A 15,737-nucleotide genomic window follows, 5' to 3' on the forward strand; every position below is an offset into this window, starting at 1 on the left:
AATAATCGTTTGTTTTTGTTTTCATGTTAGATGGAAGACCCTTAACACTGGATGAAATATGGATGGGAGTTCATGAATGCTATAGACCTCGCCTTTTGCAAGGACCTTGGGACACCATTACTCAACAGGTGAGATAATTCTTAGTACGTTAGGTAGGGTGACCAGATTTTGAGGAGCAAAAACCGGGACAGGTCAGACATAAAAGAATGACCACAGACTTTATTCACTTTTATATCTGGCCTGTCCCGTTACATACATACATACATACACACACACACACACTCTCTCTCTCTCTCTCTCTCTCTCTCTCTCTCTCCTCTCTCTCTCTCTCTCTCTCTCTCTCTCTCTCTCTCTCCTTGACCTCCCACCCTGCACCCCCAACCCGCCCCCACCAACCTCTTTCTGCTCCCCACTTCATCTCTCTGCTGGGATCAAACCGGGGACTATGTTGTCTGGCAGTGACAGATAAATTACTTTAATTATTTCATAGTTTGTAGGCATCTTTAACTTATGCTTCACTAGATGATCTGACCTTTGTCCTAAAAACCAGGACATTTATTTAATAATCTGACCTTTGTCCCAAAAACTGGGACATTTATTTAAAATTTAGAGAAGTGTTGTGATACTGGGACAGTCCTCTGAAAACCGGGACTGTCCGGGGAAATCCGCGATGTCTGGTCACCCTAACGTTACGTTACATTCATTTGCATAGTGCATTGATACATTTTTTACAGCCCTGTAGCGCTTTTAGAATCTGGATGCCATTTATGGTTTTGGAATTCTTAACGACCGTGCCTAAAGTGCCCTGATGACATTTGCTATGGTTGTATTTTGAATCAATTAATTGATACGTTTACATGGACTGATATCATGATTGGCTGGTATTCACTGGGTGCAGGTGATCTTTAAAAGGATTTGAAACGGCTTCTTTATTTAGTGTTGTAAAGTCAATTTACTGGTGCTGCGCCTCCAGGGTAAGTTGTAAGAGAAGCTCTGCATGCAGACACGCCGTTGTAGTCTCCGAGCACGGCCCTCATTACGAGTGTGGTGGTCTCAAGACCGCCACATTCGGAATGGTGGTCGGACAGCTGCAGACAGAGCGGTCTAACCGCCCTATTATGACTGTGGCAGTTGGGCCACGGTCCGACCACTGGCACCACCAGGTTGCTGACTTTTGACAGTCCGGCAGTCTTGGCAGTCGCAATCTGCCAGGGCAGCGCTGCAAGGAGCGCTGCCCTGGGAATTATGCATCCCCTTTCCACCAGCCTTTGCATGGCGGTCTCACCGCCATGCAAAGCCTGGCGGAAACGGGGCGTCGGGCCCCATGGGGACCCAAGAAGTGCCCATGCACTTGGCATAGGCAGTGCAGGGGCCCCGATGGACAACCCAGTTGTGCTTTTTACTGCCCAAATTATGGGCAGTGAAATGTGCGACAGGTGCTGCTGCACCCCATTGCCAATGTGGTGAGTTTTCAGCTGGCCCAGCCGAAAACTCCTAATAAGGCGGTCAGCATACCGCCAGCACTGGCAGTATGCTTGCTACGGCAGCTTCGGCGGTCTTTAAAAAAGACAGCCGAAGCCGTAATGAGGGCCACGATGCCTAGTGTGGCATCCTGCATGTTGGTGCTTGAGGCAAGATTGAAGGTAAAATACGGAGGAGAGAAGCAGTTATGGTCCGGTTCGAGGCTGGCTTCTGGTGGCTTGCTGCTTCTTTATCTGACTTGTAATTTAAGAAGTAATACTTATTCGCCACCTGCCTCTATGATGACTTCTTTCTCTCATCTAGAGTGCATTATTAGTGGGACAGTGCCCATATCTCCTTCTAGGGTACCCCACTCTCAAACCCCCTCTCCTATTAGAAAATTATGGGCTTAGCTGATCACTTTTATTTCAGAATGGACTTTTTCAACGTATTGCTTCTAATAATATCTGTTCCTTCTCTTAGACTGCCTTAGCCCCATGAAGCCAACTTTAAGCAAGCCAAATATAACCGAGTATTCAGAATATGTCCAAAACACACTATCTAACCTTATTCATTAATTACGTTAGTCATTCTGAATAATAGAAATACCGGTTTAAAAGAAGCCTACCATCCTAGGACTGCACTGGTGTCAGCCCTTTCAACTTTTGAAGAGAATGTCCCTGATTACTGGACTTAAACATGCATTTGCAATGTAATGGGTCTTGCATTTGCTCTAGTTAGAGCTATTGGTGTTGTAAATTCCTAACTGAACTTTTCTTGCCATATAAATTGGACACAGCAGTGTCAAGCTAGATGAAAAACATCTAAGAGAGGAGGGAATATTACCAGTAAACAACACACTTAAACATAGCAGCATGGGGATTTTTTGCAGTAAGAATTAGTAGAAGACATGGCAAGTATGCTTTCTGCCAAGTACTGCACTAGTGAGGCATCCAGTGGAAATAATGCTTACACGACTTTCTCAACCAGAAAATTAAAAGTAATACATTAGTTGACATAAGCGAGCTGATTCAAAGCGCCATAGCCGCCGTGAGCGCGGAGGAGAGACACAATAGGAAAAAGAATTATAGTCACAGTCAAACATATCGGCAATCGTGCAAGTATCTATGAAACAGGGTCAGTTTGCAAGACAGTAACAAAACCTCCCCAAGGCAGGACAAAGTAAAGCATTTACCAATGATGACAAAGGATTTTTGAAAGGCAAGTCCATGAATGAGTGAAAGTGATGGGCGTGGGATGGGTGTGTTTAAAAGCCTACCTACAATACTTACAACAGGTCAAAGCGCTTGCATGCTCGACCTGAAAATGAGCCTGTGCTGTGGTGATCAATGCCGCCTATCAATTATCCTACTGCTCTGTGTTCAAGGTCAAGTAAGAGGGATACCTCAGGGTTCTCCTGGAAATCTTTCACAAGTGTCCATTATTTTGAAATACAAAGCGCCTTTCCCGCTAACTGATAAGTTCAGGACTTGTCTGACGGCTCACACTGCAGGTCAATTCAGTGACTAGCCCATATTCAGAAAATGCATAGCGTTTAGCTGGCCAGTGGCACGTCGAGGAAACACGTTGCTTTTCCTGACTTCTACATTATACATCCCAAAGAAACAATTGCCTTATGTCACCTCAGATAATACTGGTTCCTTCTATCATGAACAATCAAGGATGTAATTATCTGACACGAGGACATACGAAGTTCAATTAAATGGACACTCGCAAGAGCATGTGGATCCGATTCTGTAATTCTGGTGTTAGTAATTACAGAAAAAATACCAGATATAACACATTGGAATTAGAAACAATTATTGATGCAAGTGTTTGTCTCACTGTTAACTACACATTTGGCTCTGGTAAACTCAGAACACATGGTTCTAATAGCAACAGTAAGTTCCACTCAACCTGTGGGCTCTGTGGCAAATGTGTTATCTTTTGGACCCGAAATGCAGGTGTGCGCCCATTAAGTGCTAAATTTTAAAACCAATGATGGTAGTCAAACCAGATCAATAAAGACATTTCAAGAATTTGTCAAAAGTTCTAAATGTCACTTCCAACCTGCTTATTCTCATCTACTCATACTAGCAAATACCACACGTGGTCCACATTCGGAAGAGTGCACTTTTAGTCCTCAAATCTCACACAGGCACTGCTGGTGTATAGACTGCCTGCAAAATTAAAAGGTTGCGTGCCAGGAGTGTGTTCCTAGTTCTTAGTGAAAACAGTAACTAAATAAAAGTAATCAAGTCCAGTACTACCAAAGGATGATATGTTTGCAACACGTAAAACCTAATATCCCGTCAGCGTGGCTCTTTAAGTGAGCTGCCTATAAGTCACTTCAAGTCAAGATTCATCCTGCAACAGGACAAAGTGGGAAACTAGTTTTGGCTTTTTAATAGCGTTAAGAAGTAAATGTTTGCGCACCTTACTGGGATGGCTGTGTTTAAAATGAGAAAAAGAATCGGGGGAAGTCGTAGCGCGTCGGAGCCAGATAAGCAGTTCAATCCTGCTAATTTAATGAACCACTTTGTTCGGGTGGATTTTAGGCTATTACCAGTGTTCATTGTGTGATTTCATATAGTTACCGATTATAAGATGGAAATGTGCATTATTTCGAGCGCGGAGGGGTTTTATAGGTAAGCACTTTAATTTGCGATACGGGGTACATCCAATCCTTTTATTTTTCATGCGCAATCCAATTTTGCTTAACATGCAAAGACACATTACGTGAACTCAGTGAGAAAAAGCCCAGGCACCAGGATACATATTTAATAACAGACTGTTGGGCTTTAAAAATTGATGTGAGGCAGGCTCAGCTATTTGCATTATGTAGCTAAGCCACACTGTGGCAATGTCCAGCACTGCAAATACCTAAAGTGTTCACTTCGACGTTCATCTGTAGAGTGACTAGAATCCATGCGGGTTGATCCCGAAGTGTTTTTGTTATCAAGATATGGCTCACCCTAAAGAGTTCAATGTTATGAGCAGTAGTTGGGTAGCGCATCAGCTATGAGGAGCATTCCTGAGTGAGCAGCAGAACGTTTTGTTCTCCACTCTGAGAAGAGAGAACCGCCATGCTTGCAGTGAGCCAGGCACAAAACTGCTGTTGCTGGACACCCCTCCCCGACCCGGTGCATTCCCCACCAATGCTTGGCGCAAGGCTCTGCTAGACGGGGGACCCGCATGCTCACCCAATCTAAGCTAGCTTTCGGTGTATATGTCTCAGAAGCAGCGCGGCGAGCCGAACTGCTGCTCCTCCCCCGGGTCCCTGATGGGCGCCATTCGCTTCACCTCTTGTTTTCCCGGGCTCCGGGATCACAGGTTCCACTACTCGCAGTCTCACCAGGCCTGGCTCTGTGAGCCAATCAGCAGAGGAGCCGTCGCCCTCACACGACCCATGGCCCTTGCCTGTAGGAGAAGTGCTTTTAGTCGCCCCAAACACTGTAAACGCAGTTATGGCAATGGCAGCTATAGGCATTGTTGTAAACACATAGGAAAACTTGCGGAAAGGCACACATCTGATCTTTCACATAGAGTTTAAACACGTACATTATTTGTGTGTTCAGTAAAATATAAGCGCTCACACGTTGTTTTATTTTGCTTTCTTTCTGCTCAGGCGCTCGGAATGACCTAGATAACACGCCGAGCTGCATACCACCTGCTAAGTAAACAAGTAATTAAACAAAAAATTGGAGGCGGGCGCGAGACTAGAATTAACATTCATTTTTGTCAAAAACCATTAAAACGAATTTTGATAACTTCATGGCAGTCCCTTTATTAATGTATCTGCATAGTAAACATAAAGTGCACTTGCACGCTTTGTAGAGAATGTTTACAGTGCCCCTCGTGGTCAGCATGGTGTGCTGTCTCCGTCCCCAAGCAAGAAACAAGCTAATATAGAGGATTTAAATGAGCTTTGCTGTGCGTGATGTATCGTTAAAGTGAATCTTTGTAGAATGTGAGGTAGTAGAACAGTACAATACAATACACTACATTATTACAGGTGTACGCAAGTAAAGTTATTATGTAGGATGCCGTGAGCCAAACTTGGCTATTTAGCCAACCACACCTTCTATTCTAAGACTTCTAGTTTCTAATTTTAAAGAATGTGCTCAGCAATCACATATTCATGCCTATATTTCTGCCCATCTGGAATATTTTCAGAGGCTTTCAAGGGTTATTGGTATAGCTATTGATTCTTACATGCAGAGTGTATATATATATTGATTCATGTGCCCTTCATAGGGCTATAACTTAGGTATTAACAGAAGATCACCCATATTTTAAGGCTCTCTAATATACAACTTTGTCAAAATACTCCCACCAACCATTCTACATTTTTTAATCACATTATATATCTAAAATTTCAATTATAGATCTCGGATAGGTCTCTACGATACATGTTGTATATACTTTGTGGGCTTCACCCAGTCCATAGACTTCCCATTTACTGGCTCCATCGTCGCTCGCCTGTTCTTTCTCCTCATTCGTCCATGGCATGCATTTGCCATGCTTCTTCCTGTGTTTAGCCCTCCCCGAGAGCAGGGACCAAATACTATATCAATCCAGTGGTCACCATGTTGGCTTCTGTTTTTGGAACTGCTTTTTTCTTTGTTGAAAAACATTTCACACGATCGGTCCTGTTTTCACTTGCTCCAAGTTTTGCTTTTTTTTTGTAAATAGGCCTGTAAACCTTGTTCCTATCTCGTCACATTCCAAGACCAAGATCAAATGTCAAATGCTGTTTTCAAAGGGTGCCTGTTCTGTCTCCCCTCCCCCCAATAGCTGCTTGTTTGTTTGAGGTGCTGCCTTCTGCTTCCCAGAAATGACACTGTGCAAGAAGATTACTTTAATGGCAGGTGCTAAGATGTCCTGTAATACAGCCTAAAATACAGCATCCCCTTACACTCTCTTTATTGCTGCTTGCCTTACCAACTCCCACCCTCATGACAAAAATAACCCTGGGAGAAAAGCTGGTTGCTGAAGCCCCTATGAGCTAGCAGCTGTCATGGGCATTTGCACTCCTTGCAACATGTCAGGGCTGTTTTGTAGAAAGAAGAGAAAGGGAGGCGTTGGTATGAAATGAACCAGTGAAACATAAAATATTCCGTATAGGAATATATGTGCTTGTATCCGGAGCAGCTGCGTGCTTCCGGTTCCATCTTACTCATTGCAAAGGCACTGGGCTCTGATTCCAGGTCCACATGCAGCTTCCTTTTGTTGGGAGGCCAGGGAGGGAGGCATGCAGGTAGTTGCACTAAAATGTTGTGTGTAGGCTTGAGGGTTTTGTGCTGCTTGGTTCGGAGATTTAAACATGTAAGCAATAGATTTAATTGTTATGAAGTGCTTAAAATTTTTTATTTGCTTGCAACTTTGTGGGCCTAGTATAACTATATTTTCCCAGAAAGGGGTTGACACTGGACGTCCACCTATTTGAAAGAAACTAGAACAATCCACCCTTAAGCAAGAATCAAGTGTTAAGGTTTTATGTTGAACAGTGTTTTGTTAGTTTTCCATATAACACAAAGTCACGTTTATAAAGTAATAAAGTAAGTTAGAGGGTTACTTCTACATTTGGTCAATTGTAGTTTTAGGGAACTACGAGTCTCCCAGGAGTCCTCCTTAAAACTGTGACTATCATAGCTTCATTTGAATATTGTAATGTACAGATACTTATTTGTACACCATGAAATATAATTATAGTTAGAACACATAATTTAACCTAGTCATACATTTTGTAATGAATTACTTTTTTTTTGTCGTGCCATGAGGAATTTATTTCACATGAATTTCGGGATGCATGTTGCACTTTTCTACCCTAGAAATGAATTGAGTAAGTATGCAAACATTTCCAAGGTGGGGAACAACCCGCCTAATGTTTGTGTATACTCTGAAACGTGCGATTTCACTGCGTTTTACAATTTTGTCTAACATGGTGTATCGTTTTTTGTGAGTACATCTGTTTACAAGTGTAAAGAGCTCATTTGGCCAGCAAAATACTGCACGTGTAACTTGAGACACTGAGCACCGAGTCCCTGCTGCAGTGTCTGCCTCGGAGACTACAGAAATGGCCTCTTTTATACTTCATAAAGTGTTTTTTAAGCTGTATCGACCCCTCGACTGCACATTCACACCAGAGTCTGCGGAGCAACTGAATTAAACATCCCTCACAGTGATCTAGCGGGGATCCATGGCAAGCTAGGAAACTGGCCCCGGTCGCCTAGTTTTGCAATAAAAAACAGCCACTGATTGATGCGGATTCTTAATAACCACGTGTCTCAGTGCCAGTGGACCTGTTGCACTAATGAGCCATGCCCCTAATTTCTCATGGAACAATTGTTGTATTATAATGGAACGAACACAGTTGGTGGCAATAATAGAGCAATCACAGCTAAGTGGAGCTCAAACAGTTCAAGACCATGTTTTAACCAGAGGAGAGGTACGGCTGTGGTCTGTAGTGGTCTCCTACCACTGTTAAGCAACACACCCTAACACCAATCCACCAGTATGGATTTCAGAATCCATTCCTCTGTTATTACCACGCTGTCTCTGCAGTGTAAGAGTGTTCAAGTGTACAGAGAGATTTGTGACATGAGTTAATAATGACCTCAGGCAGTAAGCCCGATAAGCCATTGCTACAGGAGTTAGTAATCATTGACAAAGCCAGTAGGTCTGGCTTGAATGTGTCAACATCTGTTAGAAATGGGGTTTCTGGTTGGCTAGGGTATGCACCTCAGCCAGGCAGAACATACCCACTCTAGTCAGGGCAAGGGAGTTACACGTCCAAGATAACCCCTGCTCACCCCCTTGGTAGCTTGGCACAAGCAGTCAGGCGTATCCCAGAGGCAATGTGTAAAGCGTTTGCACAACACACATAGCACACGTGACGCACTATCCCCACCACAAAGGAAACACAACACCAAATTATATGAAAATATACTGTATTGTACACAATGCAATTATTAAACTAAACATCACCTATCAGTAGTATCCTGCTACCCTAGCAGTTGTCAGAACGTTACCCATTAGTTACTCTTCAAACTAGCAGTAGTCACATATAACACACAGGTTACTCAGTATTCTGCAACATAAGCAGTAGTCAGGAAACACGTATTATACCAAAAACACTTGTCATGAGAATATCATAAACGCCCACAGTAGGAACATGCTCTTGATTATAGAATCTTGTTAGTAGCAAGCTGCAAATAATTCCATAAGTAAGAGGGAGGGTATGATAGGTAACTCCCTCCTGTACAGACAAAGGAATTTTAGTACATACGTAACAATCTTTCGCATCCATGGTTTCCACATATTCTTTTAGTAAGCGATAGAAAACATTAGTAGAAAGTTCCCCTTTTGCATTAGTTCCCTCATGCATATGTCTTGCATCCTGCTCAAATCTCTCCCACGGTGTTAGTTTAGTAGTAGTTTCAGGTTTTGAAGTTGCGTTAATAGTTTCTTTCTCTCTCCACGGCATTCCCACAATCACTCCTACAATCATCACTGCGCACACAACACCTATTATAAGCCCTAACCAACCACACACACCTTACTTCCTTGCTACTATTTCTATTATAAGCCATGTTTGTATAGAATCAGAATAGCAGATCGACAATCAACTTGAGAATCACATTTTTTTTTCTTTTCTTCTCTGCGTATTTTACAGCGTCTTCACTCACTCCAGGACCCCTTTTGTCAAATCAGGTTAGCAGCTTGTCGTAATCGGTTTCTTTAAAGTCAAATCCGGTTTTAATGTCACTTCCAGTAGTTTATAAAGTCTCTCTTTCAGTTTCCAAATTTCAAGCTTAACCAAGTTTTCCTTGAAATTTTGTTCAGGTACCGTAATATTGGCCTGGTACTTCTCGATCAAAACAGAATGCTAGGAATTCTTGTTGCCATTCAGAGGTTGTAGCATACGCCCTCTCAGGACCTGTATATCTTCTGTTTGCGATACTTTTTCTTTTTAGTCTTCGTTCACCTTGTTGTTCTCCCTCACTCAAATCGTTTCACTCTCTTCTATGATTGTGTCATTTGATACCCCTCTTATCTTAGATTGTGACTTGTCTGGCCAATTGTCGTCTCTATGTGTCTTTCCTGGATGTTTTCCCTCAGAACGTTGGACAGCACCCTCTTCTTGTGATATGGTGTTTTCTCTTGACGGACCTGCAACTGGTTCGGGAAACTCTTGACACGTTTTGATTTGTATCTATAGTTTCTCCTTCTCTCTCTTCTTCTGGTTCGGTGTTGGGTTCAGATTCTAACCCTTATTCGTCTACTTCTGGGAGAACCTCTCCTTGGCTTAGTTCTTCTGGTGCCTCTACTGAGATAGGCACTCTGTCACCTCTCTCGAACTCATTGACTGTTTGAGGGACAAGGCTGTTTTCAGTGGGCTCTCCGGTAGTCTGTTTCTTCTTGATTGTTCTCTGACCCTGAGACTTCTCTTTCTGAAGTCGCTGTACCGGAAACTTCACGTTCCTCTTCAACGGGACACGTTACCCTTTTGTATGATTGGCATGTATCCAGTTGGGAACCCCGGCACACTTCACAGTAGTAGTAGTCGTTAATATTACTTGATACGGTCCTTTCCAGCGTGGTTCTAGACACGATTTTCTCACGTGCTTCTTGACAACCACCCAATCACCGGCTTGTAGAGAGTGACCTGGATCGCCAATCGGTGGCAACGTATTAGCTTCCACCTGGTGAGAAAAAGAGCGAATCACGTCAGCCAAACCTTTGCAGTAATCCAACACCATATCATCTGTAATATTCACTAGTGCATTTGCAGGTACTGCTGGTAATCTCATTGCTCTGCCCTTGAGGATTTCATGGGGAGATAATCCTGTTTTCTTGTCAGGGGTATTTCTCATTGACATCAGTACTAGAGGTAGGGCATCTGGCCACTTCATATTTGTTGCTGCACACATTTTTGCCATCCTTGATTTCAAAGTACCATTCATCTGCTCAACTAGTCCTGATGCTTCAGGGCGATAGCTACAATGCAGCTTTTGTTCAATGTTGAGTGCGGCACACAGAAGTTTAATCACCTCATTTTCGAAGTGTCGTCCCCTATCTGATTCTATAGAAACCGGAAACCCGAATCTTGGTATCAGTTCCCTAAGTAGTAGCTTTGCAACAGTAAGACTGTCATTCCTACGTGTGGGATATGCCTCGATCCAATGACTGAAAACACACACAATCACCAACACGTACTTCAATCCTCCACAAACAGGCATCTCGATAAAATCCATTTGCATTTTGTTGAATGGACCTCCAGCTCTCCCAATGTGGCTCAAAGTTACCACAGTCCCTTTTCCAGCATTTTATCTGTTGACAGATGACGCATCTATGACAGGTTATTTCTGTGGCATGTCTGAATTTTGGATTGAACCAATCAATCTTAAAGGACCTGATCATGGCATCTCTTCCTAGATGTGCCTGCCCATGATAGAGCCGGGCAAACTGTGACAAAAGGCTATTTGGCAAGACCAATTTTCCCTCCTCTGAAACCCATAGATCATCAGCTCTTTGTACACATTGCATTCTTTGCCAAGAGCTTTTTTCCTCTTTACTCGCACAACCTTGTAATGTTTTTAGTTCATCTAAGGTGTCAACCACTCGTAATGCCAGATTTAAACATGTATCATTTTCAGATTGTGGTGACAATTCCCATTGTTCTTTAAACGATATACAGTTCAATACACAAAATCTTGCGACTTGATCTGCATAGCCGTTTCCCTTAGACACAAAATCTTGTGATATGATGTGAGCACTGCACTTCACCACAGCAATTTCTTGAGGTAACTGAATCGCATGCAACAAATCTCTTATTTGTTCACTGTTTTTCACAGGAGAACCAGAGGAGGTCATAAAACCCCTCTGTGACCAAAGTTGGCCAAAATCATGCACAATTCCGAATCCGTATCTGCTGTCAGTATAGATAGTGACTTTCAAATTTACAGCTGCGTGGCATGCCTTAGTAAGGGCAATTAATTCTGCCACTTGTGCAGAGAACACTCTCTCGAGCCAGGAGGCTTCGACAATGCCAGTTATGGTACATACCGCGTAACTGGCTCTAAATGTCCCTGCCGAATCTCTTAAACAGGACCCATCAACAAACATAATGCAGTCATTTTCTTTTAACTGGGTATCCTGTATGTCTGGGCGAGGTTTGGTACAGAGCTCAGTCACTTCAAGACAATCATGTTCAAATTCTTCCCCATCTTTGATTTCAGTATTTTCGTTAGGAAGTAAAGTTGCCGGGTTCAGTACAGTGCATCTCTTAAGGGTGACATTCGGCGACCCCAGTATGATCGTCTCATACCTAGTGAGACGTGCATTTGTCATGTGTTGAGTCTTAGTTCGTGTCAATAGAATTTCGACTGAATGTGGAACCATTACTGTCAGAGGGTATCCCATGACTATGCCTTCACATTGTAAAAGGCTCTGACCAACTGCTGCGACTGCACGCAAACAACACGGTAAGGCTGCTGCGACAGGGTCCAAGGTAGCTGAAAAATATGCTACAGGGCGATTTGCATCTCCGTGGACATGTGTTAAGACCGACAAAGAACAAGCATCACGTTCATGACAAAACAACAGAAAAGGTTTCTCGTAGTCTGGCATTCCTAATGCTGGTGCCCTGCACATGCATTTTTTTATTTAATTCTACGAATGATTCAAGCTCCTCTTTTGACAAAGTTATAGTATATGGCTCATCTTTGACTTCCTTTTCTGTCAATTTTATTAACGGCTTTGAGATGATTGAAAAGTTGGGTATCCACTGACGACAGTAGCCCACCATTCCTAAAAACATCCTGACATCTCTTTTTGTTGTTGGGGGATTTATTTGCAAAACAGCTGTTATTCTTTCTTTTGATATTCTTCTGGACCCTTTCTCAATCAAATGTCCCAAGTATTTTACTTCTTTCTGACAATATTGTAACTTTCTGGGTGACACCTTGTGTCCATTCTTTCCCAGATGATTCAGTAATGCAATGGTGTCGTATTTACAACTGTCTCTGGTTTTGGATGCAATTAGCAAATCATCGATGTACTGCACAAGAGTTGAATTAAAAGGCAGCACAAGAGGTTCCAAATCCTTCTTCAATATCTGATTGAAGATGGATGGTGACTCTGAAAACCCTTGAGGAATTCTGCACCAACTGTACACCTTATCCAGGAATTTGAAACTGAATAAGAATTGGCTGTCCTCATGAAGAGGTATTGAAAAGAAAGCTTGTGATAGGTCTACTACGGTAAACCATTCAGCATCACAGGGAACCTGAAACATTATTACCGCTGGGTTAGGTACCACAGGGCAGCATTTTATCACAATTTCATTTATTTTCCGCAAGTCTTGCACAATTCGAACTTTTCCACAGGGCTTCTTTAAACCCATTATGGGAGAGTTACATGGACTGCTTAAGGCTTCTTTCAGGACTCCCTGTCTGAGAAAATCTGCAATTATTTGTGATACCTCAATAAGGACATCTTGGGTCATGTGATATTGTGACACTTGTGGGAATACTGCGTTTGGTTTTATCTGAACTTTGACTGGTTCAACTCCTTTTATCAATCCTACTTCCTTCCCGGTCAAATTCCACACTTTCTCGGTCACTGTTCCTTGTAACTCAACAGGTAAGTCAATCAATGTACGCATCGGGAATAAAGTAATCAAAGGGTAGTCTTCATTTGTTCCTGCTTCTTCCTCTATAAATTGACTCTCATCGTCACTATTTGTCTGTACTTCAATTCCATCGTTGGAACAGGTAATTGAACATTTTGTTTTGCACAGTAAGTCCCTTCCCAGTAGGGATACTGGACTTGAATCGCATACAACAAATCTATGCAGCCCTTGGAAATTGCCAATTTCAACTTGTACCGGATCGGTAATCGGGTTAGCCAGATACTGATTTGCTACTCCAACCACTCGTATAGTACGCCCTGAGAGAGGTAACCTTGGGACTTCTGCACTTCGAACTGTAGAGCGTGTAGCTCCTGTGTTAACCAAGAATGAAACCTTATAGCCCATCACCTTTCCCTCTACATATGGGCCTCTCTGATCCACCTCTAAGGATGCTGCAAGCCTGCACTCTTCACTGTCTGAGCTATCATCTGACCAGTCCTCATTCATGACATTTTCTCCTCGTAATGGAAACTGTTGTACGGTGTTGTTTTGATTTGTTACCTGACCTGTGACCTGCTGAGGAAGCATCACCTGTTGCTGTCCCATCGGAGCCATTGGTAATTGCATTTGCTGTCTAGGCACCATAGGAATCTGTTGTTGCACTGGTTGCATTTGTATTGACTGAAAACGCGGCATTTGCATCTGCTGCATGGGCTTGTAGCCCTTGCATTTGTACTAAATTATTCTGAAAATTCGGGTTTTGATTTCTCACCTTTGGACCTCGTGAATTCTGGAATGTACCAACATTAGTGCTCTGCTGAACTGCACCATCCTGCACCATATTCGGACATTCCCGTTTCCAGTGCCCCACGCCCCCGCACGCGTGGCATGGTGACATCTTTTTCACCCCTTGAACATCATTTTGAACAACAACATTATTCATGTCCAAACCGCGGTTTACAAACCCCCGACCTCTGCCTTTTGGTTGTGCCTGAAACACACCATTCATTTGCGGTGGTTGTTGTATCATTTGCTGAACTCCATTTCCCTGTATTCCAGCCTGTGCAGCCCTTATCTGCATCACCATCACCTTTTCCTTGAACTTTTTCTGCTTCAACTTGATCTCGTCACTACAATACTTTGTATATTGCAATACCTCATCAATCGGTTTAGCTTGCCAACAAATCAAATGATTCTTAATCATTTGAATAACTTCCGGTCTCAATCCTTCGACAAATCTAAACACAAGGTGATTCATGTCTTTTGGTTCAATTGTCTCAGTACCACTGTAATGCTTAAATGCTTTCAACAATCTCTCGTAATAAGCATGAATTGACTCTTTAACCTCTTGAGAGGTCCGGCCGATTTTCTGCCAATCAGTCACCTTCGGCGACACCTTCTGTTTCAAAAACTCAATCACTTTATGATAATATTTCATCACCTCTTCTGAAGGTGCTCCGGTCACCTTATCTCTCGCCGGCTCCTTCGTCGGCCAATCTACCCCTCTCTTGCACTCGAGCCACAAATCGGGCGGAACAATGATCTCAAATAAGGTATTCAAGTCTTCCCAGAGACACTTTGCGAGTTTCACAAACCTGTCCGTTTGTTGGTACCACTCGATCGGCTTCTCCCTCAGTCTGGGATAATCATTAGTAAAAGATAAAATGTCTCCTCTAGTCCATGGCACATGTACTAAAACACCACCAGCTGTCTCTCCCATAGGTAATATTTTTACCGAATCCAAATCAGGTGAGGTCATAGTTTGATTAGACCCTGGGCTATCACTCTTTCCCTTATCTCTTTTCTTTGCCCATCTGCCTTCCCACTTTTCCAATGCACCCCAAATCTGTGCACTTTGCAGCAGTTCTCTCAAATGTGCTTTCATGCCTGCAGATCTCATGTGTTCAAAATCTTTTGAATCGAAATCTAATCTGTAACTCCTTTTCAAATGTTTAGTGCTTCCGATATCGATATTGTATTTGTCTGCTAAGTTTGCCAATCTCTGATGTACTTTGCCTACCTCCTTGGTAATTTTGGGACACAGATATCTTAATTCTGCTTCTGTGTATGACTCCAATCTATTTACTCCCATTGTCCCTTCCACTAACTCAGCAGCTTCTGCTCCTAATCGTACAAGGTTCAGGTATTCGTCTTGTTTTTCTTTCTCAGGTTCAACTGTAGTCACTGTAGTCTTTTGTGAAGTATAGGTTTTCTCTACCCATTCATTTAACCGCTGTACCGTAAAACCCTGCAGTGAAATGTTCCCTGCATGTATCATTGGAGAATGTGAAGTATTTGTACTCATGGTTTGGGGAGTTAGAACTCCTAAACCTGCTTGACGCATTGCTTCGAGAGGTGCCCCCACTGGACAAAGGTCCATTAAGTGTCTCAGTGGCTCATTTACTTGCTCTCCAGGGGCCATTATCCGTGGAGTTCCCATAGGCCCTCCTCTTATCGCTTCCTGAGTCATCACTTCCTGATCACACACCCCTGCTTTACCTTGTGCATACAATGGTACTGGGGGACCAACAGTAATGGGTAATGATATAGCGGCAGGTGTCTGACCTGGACCCAGACCTCTTGGAGCTTCGACACCATAGGTCTGTTCCAATGTACCCGGAACAGGTACTAACGGCGG

General features: G+C 43.0%; 1 protein-coding gene across 5 annotated transcripts in view; it reads left to right on the plus strand.

Moving 5' to 3' along the window:
- Positions 1–15,737, plus strand: part of ATG10 (autophagy related 10) — a 718,554-nt gene that overhangs the window by 485,949 nt on the left and 216,868 nt on the right. For all 5 annotated transcript variants that reach the window (XM_069224673.1, XM_069224700.1, XM_069224710.1 and 2 more), the window contains one exon: positions 31–128. In XM_069224673.1, coding sequence (XP_069080774.1) covers positions 31–128 — 98 coding nt within the window. The remainder of the gene's footprint in view (positions 1–30; positions 129–15,737) is intronic.

Source organism: Pleurodeles waltl, chromosome 1_1 (genome assembly GCF_031143425.1).
Source record: "Pleurodeles waltl isolate 20211129_DDA chromosome 1_1, aPleWal1.hap1.20221129, whole genome shotgun sequence".
In the NCBI taxonomy this organism is placed as follows: Eukaryota; Metazoa; Chordata; class Amphibia; order Caudata; family Salamandridae; genus Pleurodeles; species Pleurodeles waltl.